At 35.2% G+C, this 21852-nt stretch overlaps 3 protein-coding genes across 7 annotated transcripts; all 3 read right to left on the bottom strand.

The window, feature by feature from the left end:
- Positions 1 to 1512: 1512 nt before the first annotated feature.
- On the bottom strand, positions 1513 to 8269 carry LOC132172585 (ATP-dependent DNA helicase Q-like 1). 2 transcript variants are annotated; one of them, XM_059584110.1, is made up of 10 exons: positions 8130 to 8269; positions 6975 to 7372; positions 6367 to 6607; positions 4927 to 5095; positions 4642 to 4738; positions 4493 to 4536; positions 3780 to 3894; positions 3343 to 3696; positions 2303 to 2527; positions 1513 to 2207 (listed from the first exon to the last, which is right to left on the bottom strand). In XM_059584110.1, the coding sequence occupies exons 1-10, from the start codon at positions 8242 to 8244 to the stop codon at positions 2097 to 2099; spliced, it is 1869 nt and encodes a 622-aa protein (XP_059440093.1). In that variant the 5' UTR covers positions 8245 to 8269; the 3' UTR covers positions 1513 to 2096. The 2 variants fall into 2 exon arrangements, with proteins under 2 accessions (XP_059440093.1, XP_059440092.1); XM_059584109.1 differs by having other exon boundaries at positions 4642 to 4733; positions 6347 to 6607.
- Positions 8270 to 9986: 1717 nt separating this feature from the next.
- On the bottom strand, positions 9987 to 10298 carry LOC132168570 (uncharacterized). The gene has a single exon (XM_059579567.1). It carries the CDS (start codon positions 10296 to 10298, stop codon positions 9987 to 9989), a length of 312 nt encoding a protein of 103 aa, XP_059435550.1.
- Positions 10299 to 12454: 2156 nt separating this feature from the next.
- LOC132172583 (uncharacterized) lies at positions 12455 to 20835 on the bottom strand. Of its 4 annotated transcripts, none has more exons than XM_059584105.1 (12): positions 20473 to 20637; positions 19979 to 20103; positions 18656 to 18825; positions 16994 to 17675; positions 16798 to 16882; positions 16483 to 16570; positions 15310 to 15494; positions 14180 to 14312; positions 13547 to 13683; positions 13297 to 13371; positions 12840 to 12959; positions 12455 to 12701 (listed from the first exon to the last, which is right to left on the bottom strand). In XM_059584105.1, coding segments are annotated over exons 2-12 (1776 nt in total). In that variant the 5' UTR covers positions 19981 to 20103; positions 20473 to 20637; the 3' UTR covers positions 12455 to 12602. The 4 variants fall into 4 exon arrangements, with proteins under 4 accessions (XP_059440088.1, XP_059440089.1, XP_059440087.1 ...); XM_059584106.1 differs by having other exon boundaries at positions 19944 to 20103; XM_059584104.1 differs by lacking the exons at positions 19979 to 20103; positions 20473 to 20637 and adding an exon at positions 20669 to 20835.
- Between the last annotated feature and the right edge of the window lie 1017 nt (positions 20836 to 21852).

The raw sequence follows: 21852 nt of genomic DNA on the forward strand, positions 1-21852 counted from the left end.
CAAACCTATCCACTGAATTGCTTCGATCAATAGTCCTTTTGAACCCTTTTTTTCAAAGAGAAAGAAAGAAAATTGGGTGATTATTAAGAAATGTGTGGATTTGGGCTGCGTAAATAGGTTGCAGAATTTCACAGTATGTGTGTAACATGATCACATTATTGGGGATGGTTAACATGTCATAGTCTATGAGTCTTATTTCTCACAAGTCAAAAACAAAAATGTCAGCAGCAGCAACCTTTGCATGGGAGCTGCATGTGCTCTAAATTGTCAAAAATACTCCTCTTTTAGGTCTTAGATCCATTATTAATTTAATCTTAAATAAACCCTTGTTGACTGCAAGCCGGCAATATGATTAATAAATGTCTATAAATGGCTGGCCAGTGATAGAGAATGCCATGATTAATAAAATGGCTATAATTAATGGTCAATGCAGACATCCACTGTGCAATGTGTCATGAGGGGGAGTTAAAAAATATAAAGATAAAAAAAAAAAATTATATGGATTAATATTGCTTGAAATGCTGGCACAAAATTATAAATGCTGCCAGTTGGGTGAAGATTGAATCAGGTGGAGCACCCTATTGAAGAAAACTTCAAAACTTAAATGCATTTGTTTCTTTAAAGGAAGTCAAGGCTGATCCCCATTACTCACCATCACTGAAACGTTATTTTCATCTTCAATTGTACAGATGTTCAACATAACTTTTTGTGGAAGAATTAATTAACCTGAGCTCAAACAAGATATTGGATCAAGATCCATTTTGCTATTATGCTATATATCTTCAATGATCACCCACTTTTTTGTCATATCTCATGTGAAAGGGGGGGGGGGGGGAATTAACAAAAATTAATGAAATCTTGTGTAGGCCATAAATATATACATTCCTTCTTCTTCTTCCCCACATAACACACTTGATTTGTTTGAACCATATGGCTCCTTGATGCAGCCATTAATGATGCTTACAACAATCCCTAATTGACCCCAAAACAGAAAAAAAGTTGGTTACTGAACAATTCGGGTTGTAGGTCAATGATGGTTGCTTAATTTTGATAGATGTCAGGTTGGTTTCCGATAATAGGGTTTTGGCTCTCCAAAATTACCGATCCGACTTGACCACATACAATTTTATAAATAGCCCTTTTATATGGTTTGATGGCTAATCCTATGTCTTGTCATAGGTTTTTCTACCTTTATTTTCTTATAAGGGAGTTAATTCACCGATCAACACTAATCAAAATTTTCATCTGATCTATGTTCGTTAAAAGACCCAAGTAAGGTATTTGAAAAAACATGAGGCAGGAATGTGAGTGTCAATTAATTTACTGGTATCTCTTGTCGTTGCACAATAAACTATACACTATGGGAATGGGGCTTAAGAGAAGGTAACAAGTTATCTCTTGTTGTGTAACTCATAGACCTAATGGGCTTTCAATGAACAAGGAAATAAATATTCAAGGCTCATGCAATCACTAGAAATTATCAGAACGTCTCGTATTTGAATTCAACTCCTATTTTAGATTATGAAATATTTTAAATCAGACTGACATGCAACATATAATTGTCCAGACCAAATATTCAACAGATTTGGCTTTAGGTGCTGTAAAAAAAAATTATAGTACATCTTCTATAGTTTTTTTGAACGGTTCAAATTTAATCAAACACACAGACACACCACACACGCATGCACCCAGAGGCAGAAGATCTGAGAATGTGGCAGATGAAGTCTGGAAACAAACTGCATGCTTGGGTTTTTACTTTGTACTTGACAAAGAGCATGTTGGCTGTGGTTCCTCCATTGAACTTGCAAGGCTGGAGCATGGCATTTCCTCCTTAGGGCAAAATTGGAAGGAGAAGAACTGAGGATATGCGGTAAAACGCAATTGTTTCATTCTATACGCCATCATTAAGGGCAAGAATATGGGCAGCTAAATCCACTTGCATGCAGAGTCACCAAGCCAAGTATAAAACAGTCCTTGATTGAACCATGGGTGTCATGAGGACAATATATGAGTTGTGGCCCCAAGGAGAAGGTAGACTGAATCAAGATTGAAATGGGGCATACGTCTGTAGCAAATAAAGATAAACATGCAGGTGCTCAGGAGGAAGTCTTCAAACAGTTATCACAAGGATTAGAACCATATTTGCAGGCTTTTCGATCAAATGACTCTCCAAAGTGCTTGAGTAAGGCTTGTCTCCGACATTCAGCCTGCAAAATTCCAAACATATTGAATTCTTTATTTATTTATTATTTTGGGGGGGGGGGGGGAGAATAACTACTTGATGCAATGTGAAGTTGCCAACCTTAAGTTCACAATACTGTTGCATTTTCTGAGCTTGAGCCATTGCTCTCTTAAAGCTTTCTTTTTTGTATCCTTGCCCATTCCGTAACATGCATACAACCCGACTAAAATCCTTCTTCTGGTATAGAGCAATGCACACCGCAGGGTGATTATCTCTTCCAGCCCTTCCTGATTCTTGATAATAGCTTTCAATTGACTTGGACATGGTATTGTGGATGACAAATCGCTGAACATTAAAGAGAGAGAATACATTCAAGTTTTATATGGTTCTAGGCAAATCAGACCAAAAAGCAACTACGCTGCAAGCAAGGTACTCATATCAAATGCTGAAACACCAGAGTCAAAAGGATTGAGTGTATTTATATAAGTCAGAACTAGGTATTCGGATTAAATGATTTAGAGGTATATCAATAATTTGAGCAATGATCAATATTCACTTAGTGTGAGAGTATTATCACACCATCCACAGCTTTTGGTGCAATCCATCTTTGACCAATCCAACTGTTGGATCTGATTCTTCAATAACATAAATCATGCATGACATATTTCAAGTCAATTAGCCATCTATAGCTATCTCATCTATGTTGCTCTCCATATCAGATTTTTACTCTCCAGAAATTAACTTTTTGTCCTTGGGCTGCATAGATAGAGATTATCAACTTAAAAGTTGGTTGGCACACATGATGTACAAGTTAGGATAAAAATTAAGTCCAACAATTGACGAAATCCAAACATACAGTTGCGGAGTTGTAAGAATCCTCAAACATACTAAAAAATACTCTTCAATCACACCTTAAAATGCTATAATGGCCAGTGTAAACAGGCATATGTTATAATTATTAAGTAATTTACCATTTGTCAGCTGGAGTAATTTACAACAACATTGATAAACTAATCACCAGAGGGAACATTTATTTTCATGCAATAGGGAGGTCCTTAATGTGGTTAATCATTCCATTGCACACGATCACAGAATTATGCAAAAACTCAATAAACAAGCATCAAAGAGAAAGTGCAGAAGCAGAATTTATCTGGACTTACAACATCTGGTTTGTCTATTCCCATTCCAAAAGCAATAGTAGCACATACAATATGGATCTCTCCCATGTGCCATTTCTTTTGAACAGAAACTCTTTGGCGAGCCACCAAACCAGCATGGTAATATTCTGTCTTGATTTTGCATTTCTCATTCAAAAACTTTGACACTTCACCACATTCATTTTTTGACAGGCAGTATACAATTCCACACTGATTCTTGAAACGATCCAGCAGAAGCTGTCCAAGCTGCTTCAGTGGCTCCTTGGTCTTTCCAATAACTTCGTACTTCAAGTTGGGTCTATCAAAGCTTCTTTCAAGAACCAGAGCGCAAGGGATTCTTAAAGCTTTTATTATGTCCTGCAAAGTATCAATTTTGGACGTGCAGAACATTATGCTTTTCCAACAAGACAGAAAGAGAAGTTTATTAGCATTCTTATTACCTCACGAACTGACTGGGTTGCTGTGGCAGTCAATGCCATCACTGGAACATCTGGGAAATTCTGCTTAAGACATCCTAATCCGCGGTAATCTGGACGAAAATCATGTCCCCATTGGCTGGAAGAATATCAGAGAAATTAGGACAAAAACAAAGTATATGATTCACTTGTTTTTCAGCTACATGACATGAGTTGCATTGCTTGACACTCATTGTTAAGGACCACTGGAACCCAGTTCTTCCTTCTTCTTTCTTCTTCTTCTTTCTTTGTGTGTGTGTGTGTGATACTTGACAAAAAAAAAATTATTCTTTCCTTCTTTTGGTAGATCTGAACCAAAAAGCTACCTCCTCCGTCCCCACAACCTTTACCAACTGAGACTTGAGTCAAGGACCTTAAGCCCAGGCACAAACTCAATTCTTTTCATATCCTGCAAGTGGTACTACAATCAAAACCATGCCACCATGTGACCACCTTTTGGATAAGGCACCAATGAAGAGTCGTTAAATATCTTTCTTAACCAAGAATTATGGCCTAAGGTTAAGATCTAGTAGTTGATATAGTCGGTAAACAGTACGGGAGACTGTAGGGAAGGTGTGAGACAGGGTTCCTTCAGGAGGTGGACACCATCCCATGCAATAGTTCTCTCATATTTCAGTACTACCTAAAGCCATCAATATGAAGCAAAAAAATCACAACCAGACAAGACAAGGCCATACCTCACACAGTGTGCTTCATCAACAACAAAACCAGCTAGTTGTCCCTGTGATTTATGTTGGAGCATCAACTACATGCAACATAACTTTCAAAATCCTATACTAGTAAACATAGATTTGAGACATTCAGTTGGAAACCTGTAAATTTTCACCTTCCAATGCAGGCGTTTTAGAATCTCAAGAAACGATGAGTTCCCAGCAATCCTTTCAGGAGTTACATACAAGAGCTTGCATGACGGTTCATCTTTCCTAGAAACAAGAAAACAAAACATGGATGAGAAAATCGATTAGAAGAATAATGTGGAGAGCAAAGGATGTCTGAAAATTGAAAAGGCAATCAATTGTTGCTTACGGAACATGGAAAACATTTTCTTGAAAAAATTCTAGGGACAATAACAATACTGCTCATAGCACACGAGTTCAAAGAGGAAATGAACCTTGCCTTAGCTCTTGGAGGACAGCTGCTGCTTGGGAAGCAGTTTGTTGAGAATTCAGAAAAGTTGCTGGTATTCCAAACTTGAGGTTCAGAGTAATTATTTGATCCTGAATGAGGGAAAGTAGAGGAGATACAACTACAGTAACACCTGGCTGCAGAGTTGCTGGAAGCTGTACAAAACATGCAATAACGTAAACAATACTTTGACAACTTTCCTTCATTCAACTACTCAAAAAAGGGCAGCCATCATATTGCTCCTCAATAGATATTTGGTAAAATGTCAAATAGATACAGGGTTTTTGGGCCAATGTTACTCCAGAACAGAAACTACTCAACTTAGCAAAATTTAGCAAATTATATGGCATTGAAAACATGATTTCTGGTTTTCTGTACTGCTATTCTCTATGACAAAGGGACCACCAGGTCTTAAAAAATATAGGGGAACAGTCAACGATAAACAGGGAACATACATTCTCCAAGTAACACAAATTATAGAGACGGGTTTGAGTCTGCTTGCATCAATTTTTCTACAGCAATCAACAGCACAAGACTAATGATAACCGATGAGCTTCCCTAATGCCTCTTGAAACCCCATCAGTTGAAGGAAATTGTATCACTTTAAAGAGTTAGTGCCGTATTAGAGATATGGCCAATTATTCTACTTTATCCAGCAACGTTTCTAGCATATAAGACAGCTAAAATTCTTAACAGGATAAAGGAAATTTTCCTGTACTAGGTTTAGAAACTAGACACTGAACTAGGTTTCATCAACACCAGTAACAACTATAGACTAGCTTGATCATCGTTTGATAAACTAAATTTTTTGGGGTCAACAATCACAAATAAAATGAAAGAAAAAAATAAAAGCAAAAAAGAATTGGTGTTATTTATATCCTCCCATAATGATGATGACATATCCATTCTAGATTCATAAGGTTCAAAAGGCCATTAAAATCTAGAAAATCAAGTTGGACAGAAACAGCTTAATCACTTGCCGGAGCTTTAGACTAATGACTTCAATCAAGGATCCCCAAATACTACACCAACAAAAAGAAACAGGAAAGAGAAAAAGAAAAAGGGCAAAGTTTGCACCAATAGACTTAGTTTCTCAAGTAGGCCAGCCAAAAACTAACACAACAAATTTTAAGTTTCGCCATCAGCCCCTAAAATTTAAGGAATAATTCATGAGGAAAAATTTGGCAAAAGACTTGTAACTGTATGCAATTAGCACAAGTCTAGGATCCTAAATGTCTGATTGACACTTGACAGTTGCAGCATAACAAAACTAAAATGGATAAAATACTCAAGATCAACAGTGGATGCCTTAGCTTATGATATATTTTAGCCATGTGGTTGATTTGCTGTTAATCCAAGAGAATATACAAGACATACATTTTAAAATATAAGAAAGAGGACAAGACCTGGTAACATAGACTTTTACCACCTCCGGTAGGCATAAGAATAAAGCAATCTCGCTTTGTTACAGCTGCTTTGCAAGCCTGATGCTGCAATGGTCGGAATGTCCTGTTACCAAATATTATGACATTTGCCAATTCAAAATCATCCAAAGCCTGTAATTCTTCGTAATTGAGAGTCTCATGTTCCTCTTTTGATGTTCGGGGGCACTGCTTTTTATAGGAAACTGGTGCAATTAAACCATCAGTGATGCTGCTCCCACAATCCTTCAACATAGACCAAATTCTTCAGTGTCAAAAAGGCTGAAACTATTTTACTTGCATTATAAGTTTATAATAGAAAAATGACTTTTTTTTTTTTGGTCTTCATTTTAACTGGCAAACAAAATCTATTATAAGCTAATTGCAACATTCAATCATTTACATTCACATACAAAGATAAGTTTATGCAGCCATAGATTAACATTTTCCTTGAATACTCTGCAGCAATAGACGATAACCAAAAATATAGCTACTGAAGATTACTACCAGAAACTAAGAGGAAACTGCAGAAGGTGCACAACAATTATTGAGCTCTTCATAGAAGTGGTGAAAATAAGATGAGAACAAAGCTTTTGCGAGCTAAAATTCATACCACAGATTTTGAATCACATTTACTTGAACCTTGCATGAAGACAGGACTGTTCCAATCAGCACAGGAAGAAGGGGTAGATTTGACATCTTTTTTCTTTGGAATTCTGAAGTCTAAGTCTTCACTGTCACTAGAAGAATCCAACTCCAGAAAATGTGGATGTTTTTGAGGTTCGGGTGAATCCTCTATAACATTGATGTAGCTTCTTGCATTGTCATCATTATCTGCTTCATTACTGTTTAGAACATCTTTGTCAAAAATGTTACTCAAAGTTCCACAAGCTTCTGACTCAATTGCTTGTAAATCATCCCATTCCTCAGTATCTTGCATTGATTCAGCTAAGGCTGCAAGAAAATCATCACCACAGTGCTCCACAGTGATGAAATCATGGCCATCCTCACCTAAAGAACATTTTTGGTTAATAGAAAGAGCAAATAATGATGGAAACATTAATACTCACAGCAAAATAGGGACAAAAACGAAGTGCCATGATCATGGCCACTGTAAATGATAAGTTTAACCTTTACTTATCTCCAAATGCTGTTTTATTATCAATTTCCAACATAGTTCACACGGTGTATCATATATGTGCAGTCAAACATAGATATCATCTCCAAAACGCAATCCTACCTCCAGCAAATATAATTGCTCATTAACTCATTTGAAAAAAAAAAAAAAAAAAAAAAAAAAAAAACCCTACTCTAACGTCAAACAAAAACATACCAACCCACATTCCAATGCAAGAACTCAACAATAAACTATATTAAAAAAAATCCCAGCACATTACTGTCACATTTCGGTTGCAAATCATTTTTTTTTAGCGTTTAAAATCGAAACCTACACTAACCAAACAAAAACAACCGCTAATCTAACACATCCCCCACCTCGGCAACACAGAATTCTTCGTTTGGAGGAACATACATACATAGCAGTGTACCACAACCAGAAATTTCACATAACACAATAAACCTCATTTCAATTATTACCAATCCCGTCCAATACCGAAATCAAATCCTTCTTTCAATAAACAGAAACATCCATTTTATTATTCCAGGAGCACAAGTAGATGACTATATAGAATTACATGCACAAAATTGAATATGGAAAAAGAGGAAGATGGTTTTAGCGTTTGAGACCGCTGGTGTAAGAATGAGATACCATAGAGTTGAACCAGACGATCCAAGCACTTCTTTGCTGATTCCTCATCGAACCCGAAATCGAGGGCCAAACTTAGCAACCGAGTTCTCTCCAATTCCAGATCGTGGTCGTCCATTTTTGTGACTGATACAACTCTAGAGTCTCCCGCGCTAATTTGCTTTGAAAAACCTAGCATCTAGCTGGAAAGCTCGTATATATACATGATGAGAAACCTGTGAAACGAAGTCGTTTTCGGATTTGGGGTTTGGAATGTACGACACCGTTTTTTCCTGCAATTTATTTACTTTTAATTCCATAAATTAATAAATACCGGATAAGTAAAAAAAATATTTACTAACTTAAAGTTCTGTTTCATTTAATTAAAACTGATATTGATATTTACTTGTTGGTAAAAAATTTGGTATTGGACGGATAGGGTTTTCGCTTAGACCGTGTTAGATTTTTTTTTTTTTTTTTCATTTAATATACTAAATTGACATTTATCTTTAAAGTGGTGATGATGTTTTTGCCCCAAATGTCAAGGAAATTAGAACCAATGTTTAAGAATAATATTATTTAGTAGATTCTTAGACAACTGTCATACAATTATGATGATATGGCAATAAAAATCAACCTTTAGATCAACAAGGGCCAGTAAAAATAAAAATTAAAATATGATATTTACTGTCATATCATCATAGTTGCATGGCATCGGATAAGAATTTCTTAAATATCATTTCTCAAATGTTTTAAACATAATCAATATTGATATGGTGTTTTTGTTTTAATGCATTTTGATGTGTCCGCCTACTATTGGATGGCTCAAAAGACTAATTTACACCATGTCCAAGTTACTAAGTATCTAGTTATTATGCTTAATTCATAATGACAGGACGTATACCCAATTTTTAGGGGCAAAACAGTTATTAAGCATAGTTCAAAATGATGTTTTAGGCCTATTGCCCCCAAAGGTGGCTAGAAGTATAAATTTATTCACCAATAACATGGGAAGGTAATTATTCTCCCCTAATTACAAGTTTTAAGACTTATAGATATGGGGCTATAATACTATTGCTTTGTTAAATATGGTTTGCAAGTAAGAAGAAGGTTTTTACTTGTCGAATCAAGTATTCAAGCAACTCGGGCATCATTTGCTTAGACTATTCAAACATTTGTACGAGTGAATAGAGCATTTTCTTACGCTCACATGCTTTTGCCCCATTAGGCTGTTCAAACATCTACAAGAGTGAATAAAACATTTTCTTAAGCTCACATACTTTTGCCCTATTGCTATAGGGCATGAGATCTCTATGGCGTAGATATTAATTAATAACTGTCGTGATAAACAGAATAATAATATAAAGAGGATTAAAGTCTTACCAAATGTGACCTAACTTTTAAAATCACTATTAAATTTAAAAGTCAACCTATAAAACTATTTCAAACATTATCTTTTGGTTTATGAAAATTCACACCTAGATAATCTTGAAACCTAATTACAAGTGGATATCACAAGAAAAGCTCAAATAAAAAACGGAGCTCCGGCCGTACAAGCATCTTAACTATTTTTCTTACCTTATTACTCAATAATCGTAATTGAAATGGAGGATTATTCAATAATAAAAAAAAAAATTAAAAAAAAAAAAAATCATAAGAGTCTTTCCTATTATTCGTGACACGTGTGAAAAGTCCGAGGTTCCTCTCCGGACAAAAATAGAAAAGATCGAATGCATTGTACACACAAAGCAAAGGCAGAACAGCACTGTAGGAGAAAAGCAAAAAAAAAAAAATGATAATAACAACGAAACGTTTCATGCATCGACAAGAAGATACAGAAACTTTATTTTGCTTAATTTTGTCTCTCTCTCTTCACGAGAATCACAACCGACGCACAATCATGATGCACTTTCTCTTGATCCAACGGAACCCTTTCTTGAGAGAGCTCTTGACCTTCCCTTCAGCGGAGTAGAGCCTATATTTGGCGACTCTCCTTCTCCGCTTCATCTCAGGATCATTCCACCATTTCCTGACGGCAAGGGAGGAGGTCTTCTTTCTGGTATTCACAGAATGGTATCTGATCGGAGAAGGGTACGACCGACCCAAGTACATTTTGTTTTCGCTCAAGTTCCTCACCGTTACGATCTCTAGCCTCCGGCCGGCTCCATAGGAGCGGTACCGGATCTCCTCCATATATCCCTCTCTCTGTCTCCCTCTGCCTCTTTTTTATTTAATTTTCCCCATCCTCCCTTTTCTTCTATAATTTCGGGTTGTTAGAATGTTGCTCCGTTTTTCAAGGGAAGGAGAGGTGTAGAATGTAGATTGGGAGACAGAGTGGAAGGTGTTCGAGATCAGCACAAAAAATTTTCTAGGGTTCAAATTTATTGCTGATAATTCTAGTTTATTCTTTAACAATATCTTACCATGTCAGCATAAATAAAATAAAATTTGCATATTCAAGAAATTCGCAAATCATAAATTAATACGAAATTTACGAGTTGAGATTAAGGTGTTTAATTCATTTAATTAAATTAGTTAGATTATGGTCAATGTATATAGTTTTATACTCATGTCTTGACAGAATATGAATCTGTCACCTAACATTTAGGGGGTTGTAATTTTTTACATGACAGAAAAATCTTACACAAAATGAACGACTTAGAGTGAAGAATTTAACTCTTTTAATTAAATGAGTTAGGTTAGGTTGTAATTAAATGTCTGTAATCCAGCAAAGCCGAGTCAAAGCTTTAAGATTTTAAAACTGGCTCATTTAAGAAGATGTTTATTTGAGCCGAATTATCAAATGTATGTTCAAGACTGGCTCATTGAGAATGCTATTTGAGCCGAGCAGGGCTCAACTCGAGCTCGAGCTAGACTATTAAATATTAAGTAACTAGATAATATTATAGTTTATGAACTAACTATATAGTATGTTAACTAATACACATAAATATTAAATAACCTATATAACTTATATTTTAGTAATATATTAGTATATATTTGTATATATATACAAGATATATGAACAAGCTAACGAGTTGGACAAACGGGCTAATTGAGCTTTAAACGAGGTGAGCTCGCAAGCCTCTATTAAGTTTTCTCGAGCGAGTCGAGTATGTATCATTTACTAATCGAACCGGTTTCTACAGTAACGAGCCTTTTGTACAGTATCAAACTCAAGTTTGGATTGAGTTAAACCGAGCAACTTGTCGAACGGACAGATTTATTTACAGTCCTTTCTCTAAGAGTGTTGATAGGACAGAACAACTTATTCCATACCAAACTTTGACTCTAAAATTAGTCATTCATTCATGAGAAACTGTTTTTGTGTCCAACCAAATACAGTTAGCGACAGATACAAAAAAACTAGATAATCACCCACTTTTCCAAATGCCTCCGATCATCACACGAGAAGATTAGCGGGGAAAAAAAAGAGAGAAAGAAACAAGAAGCTTTTCTGGGTCCTTTGCGAATGTCACATGTCAATGAGGATAATGCGGATGACTTGCTGGCTAACATGATCGTACTAGGGCTCTCTCTCATAGTAATTGCAGCAGTTGTCATCGGCGTTGTTGCCGGAATGGATCACAACGTTGCCCTTGTTGTCCAACCGGAGAAGACGACCCCTGACGCCGTTTGTGGCCAAACTGGTTACAAGGAATCTTGTATGGCTAGCCTACAACCGGTAGGTAATTACGAAGAAGTCATAACCTATTTCAGAAATGGCACATGTGCTGGAATGGAGTCGAGTTTATTGAATCTTCGAGCTTTGTTTGTTTAATTTTATTTTGAATGCGGTTATTACCGAGTTAAATAATTTGTTGAATCTCAGTTCATTTATTTTTCAAGTAAATTCAAGTTTGTTTACAAGCTGCTCATTTAACTTATCCATTCCTTATATAAAATAAATATCATTATTGTTTATTTTTTCTTAATTCATATTAATTAATTATTGTTAAGATTGTCATTTGAGTTAATTAAGTAAATTAACATGAAACTTAAATAATCCATCTCGAGTTTATATGTACACACAAATGACCATATATCAATATCAATGCTCACAGTAACAACAATTCAAGATATATCAATTATATTAGGGATTTTACTTATAATGTTTTGATTATAAAATTAAAATACTAAAAATGAAATTATGCATATTTATATGAACTTATACGAGTGTTCACAATTGACTTATTTATTAACGGGACCAAATTCTAGTCAAGTTAACTTGTTATCTGTTGCACCAGTAGCCTAATTGGCGAGGCTAGACACATCCCTTTCAGAGTTGACCATATTTTTGTTTTCTTAAGTGGAGAAAGCAAGGCCAAAGTTATATAGAAGCTTATAGATTCCAGAAAGCACTATAACTCATTATATAACATGCAGAATATATACAGCAGCAGCTTTAAGTGGCAGTGTCTTTCTTCAGCTACCAAAGAATATTTACAGAATGGCTAAGGTCTAACCAAATGGGGATGAAAATTATGTAACGCGGCACTAAATTGATTGACAGTGCTTGTTGGGCTGAGCTGCTTTCAACTGCTTTTTACTTTTGATTTCCTTTTTGGACTTCTTGATTTTGTCCATATGGGAAACCTGTCATTAGTTTAACAGATACAAAAGTTTAAACAAACAGAACACAACACAGACATGGTGAAAGAAGCTCTGAACACAAACACAGAGACATCACACGTACATAAATCCTCTGAAAGAAGTTCTGTAAGCTGTACTTACAATGTGGGATTTCCACTCAATCTTGTCCTGCCCCTCGGTGACAGTAGCTGGTTGGGAATGACCACGAACGTGGTGGAATATGTGAACAAGTACAGCAGCATCCAGAGCAGCATATTCTAGCTGCACGAAAGGTGTTGCTTTAGCTTTATGGAGTTATTTCAGGTGAATTTATAGATCAAACATATTCAGATCCTTTAACTTCAATTGTAATTGAACCAATAAGAGATACCAGATCCTTAACTTCACTAGAAAAATCATCTCAAGTTGAATGTATCATATGGCAATCTCAAAATTAAGACGTAAGAGGCATGCATATATGATGATTGAAAGTGGATGGGAAATGAGAGCTCTTAGCTTTCCTCAATTGGAGTCGGCTTTTGTACAAATTTTTCTTAACAATTTTCCTCATGAAGTTGTAGGAAGTTAATGTGTAATGAAGAAAATAGAATGCATTTACCTGATTCTGGGTCAAAGGTCGTTGCTCCCAGTTGCTATTCCGTCTTGTCTTGTTCAAACCAGCTCCCAATATTTTCTAAAAGATAGTAATATTCACCAAGCAATTAAGTCTAATGATTACATACTTACTTGAATGTAATGCCAGCAGCAAATCAAGAGAGAGAGAGAGAGTCTCATAAGAGAACAGCAGTATGGATAACATACAGTATACAAGAAATTGCAGGATATAAAACAATTCATCCTTAACTTACCTTTGCAAGCCCAGACAGACCACCTCGTGGTTCTTTGAACACATTCTGGACGTCCAGTAACATTTCATACTGCTTGAAACATTCCAACTCCCCGTATGAATGCTTCAGTTGCTTTATGTCACATTGAAAGTTATAGCCTACAAGGTACACAGATCACAAAGTAGCCATGTTCACGTAAATGTTGACAAAACAAGCCCAAGATATGCTAGTAGGGATGAAATTTCCAACCACGCCATAAATATTACAAACATAATGCGGCCTAGACCCACATCTGAAAGAAACACCGATCAACTAACCATTCTCTACACAGTCAATAGAAAAAAAATGTAGAACATCACAGGTAATACAAGGATTTCCTTCTGCCCCTGCAGAAAGAGTACTATTTTTTAAACCATATGAGGTTCTCTGTGAACAATGCAAATCGAGTTTGGAGAAGGGGCGTGAGGAGTCCTCAACCCACAACAGATGGAAGAAAATTTGTTCAATCACGCAGTTAAGGACTTCCTTCTCCCTGCATAAAGGTCATTCTTTAATAAAAGGTTTAAGAAGTCATAGATGGATTCCTTTCGAAGATATACATTTTTACAAGGCTTCAAAATTCTACCCAAACTTATGCATATAGGTTTCTCATACCAAGTTTTAGAATTCTAGGGGACTGCAAAATTCGGGTCAGACAGTTGTCTAAAACATCAGGCACATCTTCAAATAATTTTATCAGATCAAGGATGAAAACCATCTTTTCAGAAGCAATCTGCATGATAGAAACCTGAAACATGGAACAAAGTCATTTTTATTAACAAAAGGAACCAAAAAAATGCAGAATTAACAGAGAAGGCATTATTATCCAAATATCATAATTCCTAAGAACTTCACATCAAAATTACTCTTTTTTATTCATCATTTTTTAATAGTTTTCTAACCATGAACCTTGGGGCCACACCCCCTGGTGAAAAGCTAGCAACTTAACCAGTTTCGTGTAGGGAAACTTTCGAGGGTGCGGTGCACGGGACCGGAGTTTACTCTGCAGTGGTGAGTCTAAAGGGCCCCGCCTTGGAGAGATTCCCCGACATAAAAAAAAAAAAAAACGCATTCTAACCATGAACCTAAAGCAATAAGCTAGCCAACCCTAATACAGTTTCAATTATCACATCAAACCCATTTTATCCCAGGAGCTAAACGTCAATACTAACAGATTTCCAACTCCACTGCTATTGCACTAATAGAAAGAATTATCATTGAGTTTCTGGCTTCCGCCTTCTGTTACATTTGATTCCAAAACTGACCGTTATTCATTTGGAAGAGATAATATAATTAAACTGGGTTTCTGCTCAATATCAGAGTATATTGGAGAAGTAACAAAAATTCAAAGCAAGACTCAAACTAAAGAAAAAGCGGTCCTCCACCATAAGTCACTAACTTACATAGAAACCAATATACATTTCTAAGATACAGAAAGAGCTAAAATAATTTGTTATAGTTTAAGAAAAAAAAAAAAAAAGGAACAATTAAAATTCAAGGTCCAAAACTAATATGACAACCTGTAAATGCATCTAATACTACAGGTAATAGCATTGGTATCTGTGAACATACTTGCAATATAGCAATTCAATGATTTTTCGATCATGCCCCTTTTTCTTTTGTCTAATAGAATAGTAAAATGAAAACATATATCTATCACAGATCTAGTATAGAAACCCAGAGAGAGAGAGATAGAGAGAGAGATAAAGAACTATCATAAAATTGGTAAAGATCAATCTGATTACCTTGTTTGGTTTGCTGCCTTTTTCATAATTGGGCTTCCATTCACAATCGAAACCCACAACTTTACATCCCTCAATATGGCATGTTGCATTTTGCAAGCCATCAACTTCATCAACCCAAATGATGTCTTCTACAACCAATTCATTAAGATGCAGATAGCGACTCTGCAGAAGACTTGCCTCAGGCACTATTACATGTCAAACAGTAATATATAAGGGTCTGTTTGTCTAAAGTCCACAATCAAAAAAATCAACATACACCATTTGTATTTACAACTTATATTTCAGAAGTCAAATGATTGAACATCAAGTAAAACAAGTACCTTTATAAAATATAAATGGCCATTGAGTGCTATATTTATACGATGCCTATCATTGCTACAAAGCAACAAAATACTAGCTATATGATAAGGAGCATTACGCTGAGAATTAAGGATGAAATATTTATTAGAGTAAGTGGAGAATTCAAGATAAATATGTTTAGATGGATAAGAGCTTTTGCTAGAACAGAAGAATATTAGGCCTCTCCAGAAAGAATGATAAGGAAGACTTTTTTGAGTGAGTCAATAATGAAAGGTTCAAGACACTCGATGATAACAAAAATATGTAAGAATTTATAAATATGTAAGGATAGAGGCATGTATTCAAGAATAAATTTGTAAGGTTAAAAACATATAACTGAAAGGTCAACTGGAGCTTTGAGCCAGCTTGTGTTTGTCTTTTATTTGATTGTAGGGGTAGGAAGAGAGCAGTTTTGATCATTCAAGGATCTATGGTTCAAAGTAATATGGAGATGCAAAACCACAAGGATTTTTCTCAATAGAAAGCCAAATGGGGAGAAGATGTATCCTAGCTTGAATTTGTGCAAGTGTCAAGCGTTTGTGTATGAAAAGTGTTACATAACTACAGACAAGAGGAGAAAAACTTATGTGGTGCATTCAGGTGCATAAAAACCAGTTAATGCACCAATGCTAGGAAGAAGTATAAAGTTGTAGCAGTGAGAAACAACAAGAAGGTCAAGAGCTGCATCATTGGCTGAGGCAAAGTGTGAAGAAATAGTTGTGACGGATCTAAGAGAGGCTAATCTCCATTCAATGTTGATGGCACAAATGAACTTGCAGCCAGCCCAAGCATAAGGCAGTAATGACTAGGGAAAATAGAATATATACAGCATACCTTTGACATCCAGAAAACCTTTAAGGGTGTATCGATCACACAGTTCATCGACCTTCTCTGTGTAACCAGCTTCCATTGCCAAATAAACCTTTAAAACATAATAGAATTACTTTATACATAAATACTAAGAAAATAACCCAAAAAATGGAACATTTCAAAAAGAAAAAATGAAACAATTGCTCCAAACTAATAATTCTACAACTTTCATAAATCTCATCATCTTTGGTCCAGGTAAAGTTTTGACACAGTTCTCAGCTAGAAGTATGTAATATAGGTGTATAACTGTGATCGTTACTCATGTCAAAAGCTACTGACCAAATATTCAAGAAGTTGTCTATCACTGTTTGTCTTAGCCTCTGCAACTTCCCAACATCCTTTTTCTGCTAGCTTCTTTAGTGAGCTGCAACGTTGATGTAATATTCTTAATGTTCATATTCTAGGGGAAGGGTGGGACTAAAGGCATCAAAAACCTACAAACAGAAATTTACCAACACAGAGAGTTGAAATATACCTTTCTTTACACTTATGATATACATCTGGAAATTCCTCGCGCAGATTGTTTTTCTTTATAATATCATAAGCATGCTTTAGCATGTTCCTATCAATGTACTCCTGAACAAGTACACATAACATTTGCTTCCCCATAAATGTTGCCCACTTTTCTGCTGCTTTGAAATCTTTGTTCTGTATCATACTAACGAGAAAAGACTGCCCAGACTGGCGTATGGAAAATTGCTCTAATAGAGAGACCGCTGTCATGTACGACTGGGATTCTATCGATTCAAAAATGTACTTCTCAACAAATGTTTTTGCTACATCGTGACAACAATCATTGTTTTTCTCTACTTGGCACATGACTTTCTCAATGTCAGTCAATTTGACATCAAAAGCTTCAAGTATCTTCACGACAATTCTCTCATCATAGTTGACAAAGCCCCCAACAATATCAATAAATAACCGAGCAGCTAGGGCTTTTGCTTCAAGGGAGTCTACTGGGTTGGTTGCTAATTTTAGGTAACGACGTAGAGCAGATACTATTAGATGACTGAACCCTTCACAATATAATCCAAATATAGGCAGGACATATAGACATTGAATAACAAATGTAGCTGGCCCAGGTTGGGGATCATTATGTAGTACTTGATAAACTTGTTGTTGAAGAGCTTGGAACTTCTTAGTTGCCTTGCATGTTCCTACAAATGCATTCAATGAGAAACAAAAATGCAATAGGAAGAATGAAAAATAAGTACTAACAAAGTAAACTAGAAAAAAGTCATCAAAGTAGAAGCAATAAAAGGCTAGCTAAGTAAGATCCCAAAAATGAATGTCAAGATTAATTAGCAATATAAAGGTAATTTTCCAAGAAATAAAGGGAAACCCAGCAATATCTGGAGAATACTGAAGTGAGTTGTTAAAATTCAGCCTCTAGTGAGCCAGGTCTACCATATAATTAAAATTAGGTCTGATAACAAGACTAAGCATCTGACTGCACCTCACTTCCGTAATATAGCTTGCAGCATAAATACTGGAGCAAAATATTAACACAATTCCATCAACAACTTTATGAGACAATTAGTATCCAAGTAGGATGAAATTTGGCAATGATCAAACAATGAGTAACTGGCTATCTTGCAGTACACACGACAATAGCTTGAGAACCGTTGCTCAGCATGTTTGGAATTCATAAAGGAAGGGAATGGAAATGAAAAAATGAATTAAGATAGAATGGAACAAAATAAAAGAATAGATTGGGGTCTTTGCCTTCCGGTGTGTTTGGGAGTTTATAAAGGAAGGGATGTAAAGAAAAAAAAAAAAAACGGTGATTCCACTATTAGACACCTCTCTTTTATTTGTGTCTTTTAAGAAAGGAGGAAAAATGAAAATTTTCACATCATTTAATAAAGGGAATCAGGCATTCCGCCCACCTTCAGACGGAAGGCGTAGTAGAGAATGAACTCCATTCTATTCCTTTCATTTCCTTTACAAATATCTCCCAAAAAAAGGTAATGGTAGCCACCCCTTTCCATTTTTATGCCCTCCAGTTCTGCCCATCCAAATGGGCAGTTAAGGTGAGAAGCTCAATGCAAGTACTTCCATTCCAACATTTGAAAAAGAATAGGATAAAAGGAGATAAGCTATCAAATATGATTTGCGATTGGGAGAAAAAGCATACCATGAATATAACATTCTTTCAGGAGGTATAAGAATACCACTGGAGAAATGTAGGATAGATCCGAAAAAGCATGCACGCATATAGTCCCTGTTTGGTCAGTTTTGTCTTTTTTGTTGTGTAGGTCTGCAACTCTTTCCTCCAAACCCATGCCAGAAAAATCAGTAGTGGCCCTAGAAACAGAATGAAAAGTTAATTTGAGGGTAACAAACTAACACATAAAATGAAGGATCCATATTAATTACTTGATTACTTAGCTGCCATAAGTTTAATACAGCAACTGCGACCAACAACTTACTGCCCCTAGATCACTCTACAGAAAGTAAACAAATCCGGTCTATCTAAAAACTCAATCTTCAAAGACTAGGAACACAGTTCAAATACTATCAATTGAGAAATAAAAGAAACGTTCCAATAGAAAAAATAAGTTGCTTGTACAATAAAGTGGAAGACATTCAGATCTGAGGTAAGTAAAACAGGAATCTGTATGCAGATAGCTCCAGAACCTGGCTAAACAGGATTAATGCGGAGAAAGTTGTCATTTGAGTTTTATTCCAGAAGTAAAATTAAAGGTACTTAATTCATGGTAACTTTAGTCCAGTACAAATCATCTAAGTTATGGCTTACAGCAAAATATCCATATGTTAGACAGGTGAGCAATGCTATTGCTAGGTTCGTTATTCTGTCTCAATTCTCTACTCTTAAATATCTTTCAACTCCCCCTATCACTAAAACTAAACCAACAATGGACGTGTCTTGATTGCTCTACAATAACCATAGTTGTGTTATGGAGTGGTTTGATTTAACAGTTATAACTGTGAAAGGATATTGACTTACAGCCATCTATTAGGATAAAATTGTTCAATAAATTGGCACGCCCTTAATCTCAAATAAAGACCAAGTGGTTGGAGTGAACCCTACTTGTCTTACTAAAAGAAATACACTACAACAACAACAACGAACAACAAAAACATTGGACCCTTAGATTTTCTTTATATACCACAAACACATGCATACAAACATATTTAATATATAGCAAATTTATCCTTTCTTACTATTGCCAAAATATATACAAGCATTCACACTTTACTTTTGTCCTCCATTTTCTCGGGAACCAAACAAGGTTGGAACTTATTTTCCAATTTTAGGCTAGAAAGTACAACAACAAATTGGACTTGAACTAACCCACAAAGTTTTAAACTAAATAAAGCAATACAGAAGAAAAAAATTAACATCACAGTCAACTACAGCCGACAATAAATTAAAACAGTAAGCAGTTATTTATTAACACCTTCATTAGCAAATAACACTGAAACGGCACAAAACATGTAATAATGAGAATAAAGGTCATTTCTTGTACAGCAGAGCCACTACGCAGCGCTCATCAAGCATTTCAGAAAAAGATCTCAAGCTTTACCCACAAATTTACATGCTATTAGCCTGTTTGGTTCCTGAGAAAATGTAGGGAAAACTTCAATGAGGAAAAAGTCAAACAAATCTTTAAAGAAATCATCCTCAGGTCGCTGCAATGCAATGATTTAGCTTGGTTGCTGAGTTCCTCTATACCTTAAAACAAAACTCAACTAACAAAAAAAAAAAAAAAAAGCCTTTTTTTCCTTAGATTTTCTCCGCTACCAAAAAACGGAGTACCAAAGAAAAATATTAAGTTTGGAAGCGCTGAGTTTCTCGTACTTCGAACGCAAAGAACGATTCCAACATTTTCATTTTTCTCTTCCTTTTTTTTTTTTCTTTTCCACAAATTTTCCCAGCAACCAAACAATAAATAACTATTAATAATAATAAAATAAAATACAACTTACCAAACTAATTCAATGAATCCGAAGCTTCTCTCTATCGCTCTCTCTCTCTCTCTCTGATGCAATGCTATATTTATAGAGCTCTGTATATATAGATTCAGCTAGGGACAATGCCTCCGAAAATTAAAATAAATATGACAGACAATAATATCGATTAAAATTAATTAAAAAGGAAATGCTAAAGTGCGCGCGGGCCCACCGGATCTTTGATCCTTTTCCCGCGATGGTGAAATTGCCTCTCTCTTTCTCTTTCCTAAAGGCTCTGTGCATCGCTCTGGTCGAGGCTAACGTGCGCCGAGAGAGTTGGGGAGTGCTGCACATCGAGGAACGGAGGGGCATTCTGGACTTCTCGAACCGCTTTGGTTCATTGGGGGATTAGATAAGGATAGGATCATAAATGGTTTAAGTTTTGGTCCCGGGTGCGACCTTCTTTGGAAAAGGACTTGAAAAAAGAAGCAGGCCAAAATTATAATAGAGTTGATTAATGTGAGAAAACAAAGTAAAAAAGTGAAGAAAATAAAAATTGTAGTAATTTTTTTATTTGAATAATAATAAAAAATAATTGATGTAGTGTAAAAAGTAAGAATATTTAAATTGATTTTGAAATGAATTTTTTGAGTTTTTAGGTTTGATCCGGCCAACTCCTTTGCCAAACACACCATGCCTTAAAAAATGAAGTGGACTGAAACGTATCAGACTTAAATGCTGTGAAAAAAATAAATAAATAAGAATATTTTGTATAAAAAATGAAATAATTTATTTTATAATAATTTTTATTTAAATAGTAATAAAAATGATTAATATAATATAAAAAATAATAATATTAATGTTAATTTTGAGAAGAATAATGTGAAATATATATATATATTTTTTTTTGTCTTGTCCACTCCTTTAGCAAACACCACCCGACACACACAACAAAAAAAAAAATCTTTGTCAAAGCCTAAATTATTTTCATTATATTCACGGTGATGGCTTTTGATTATGATTGATTGGTCAATTTGGTGGCAGTGGTTGAAACTGAAAGTTTTTCCTCTTTTCAGGTTTTTTTTTTTTTTTTTCGTTGGGAAAGGAAATAATTAGAATAATGAAAGATACTATATTTTAATCCTCAAATTGTTTAAGAATATTGATACGACACTCTAAAACAATCATTTAATTTTTTAAATATATATTTAACAATTATTAGTCTAAGAATTGGTTTGAAGTATCGCATCAAGTTTGTCGGATAAAATAGTATATAGCATTTTTCAAAAAAAAAAATAATATGGTCTATATTGCATTCTCAAAGTTAAAATTACTCTGTTAATCTCTTTATTTTAGGATATTATCGTATTGTTATGGTGTTTTAAATTTTATTATTTTGTTCCAAATAGATCATTA

Source organism: Corylus avellana, chromosome ca2, assembly GCF_901000735.1.
Source record: "Corylus avellana chromosome ca2, CavTom2PMs-1.0".
NCBI lineage: Eukaryota > Viridiplantae > Streptophyta > Magnoliopsida > Fagales > Betulaceae > Corylus > Corylus avellana.

Coding starts and splice junctions, on each gene's coding strand:
- LOC132172585 (XM_059584109.1), bottom strand. CDS start 8,244: ATGGACGACCACGATCTGGAATTGGAGAGAACTCGGTTGCTAAGTTTG. Junction 7,373..8,129: donor TCGTCTGGTTCAACTCTATG/GTATCTCATTCT, acceptor AATGTTCTTTAG/GTGAGGATGGCCATGATTTC. Junction 2,208..2,302: donor AACAGTATTGTGAACTTAAG/GTTGGCAACTTC, acceptor GGAATTTTGCAG/GCTGAATGTCGGAGACAAGC.
- LOC132168570 (XM_059579567.1), bottom strand. CDS start 10,298: ATGGAGGAGATCCGGTACCGCTCCTATGGAGCCGGCCGGAGGCTAGAG.
- LOC132172583 (XM_059584104.1), bottom strand. CDS start 20,808: ATGCCCCTCCGTTCCTCGATGTGCAGCACTCCCCAACTCTCTCGGCGC. Junction 13,372..13,546: donor GTCTGTCTGGGCTTGCAAAG/GTAAGTTAAGGA, acceptor ACTATCTTTTAG/AAAATATTGGGAGCTGGTTT. Junction 12,702..12,839: donor TTGAGTGGAAATCCCACATT/GTAAGTACAGCT, acceptor AACTAATGACAG/GTTTCCCATATGGACAAAAT.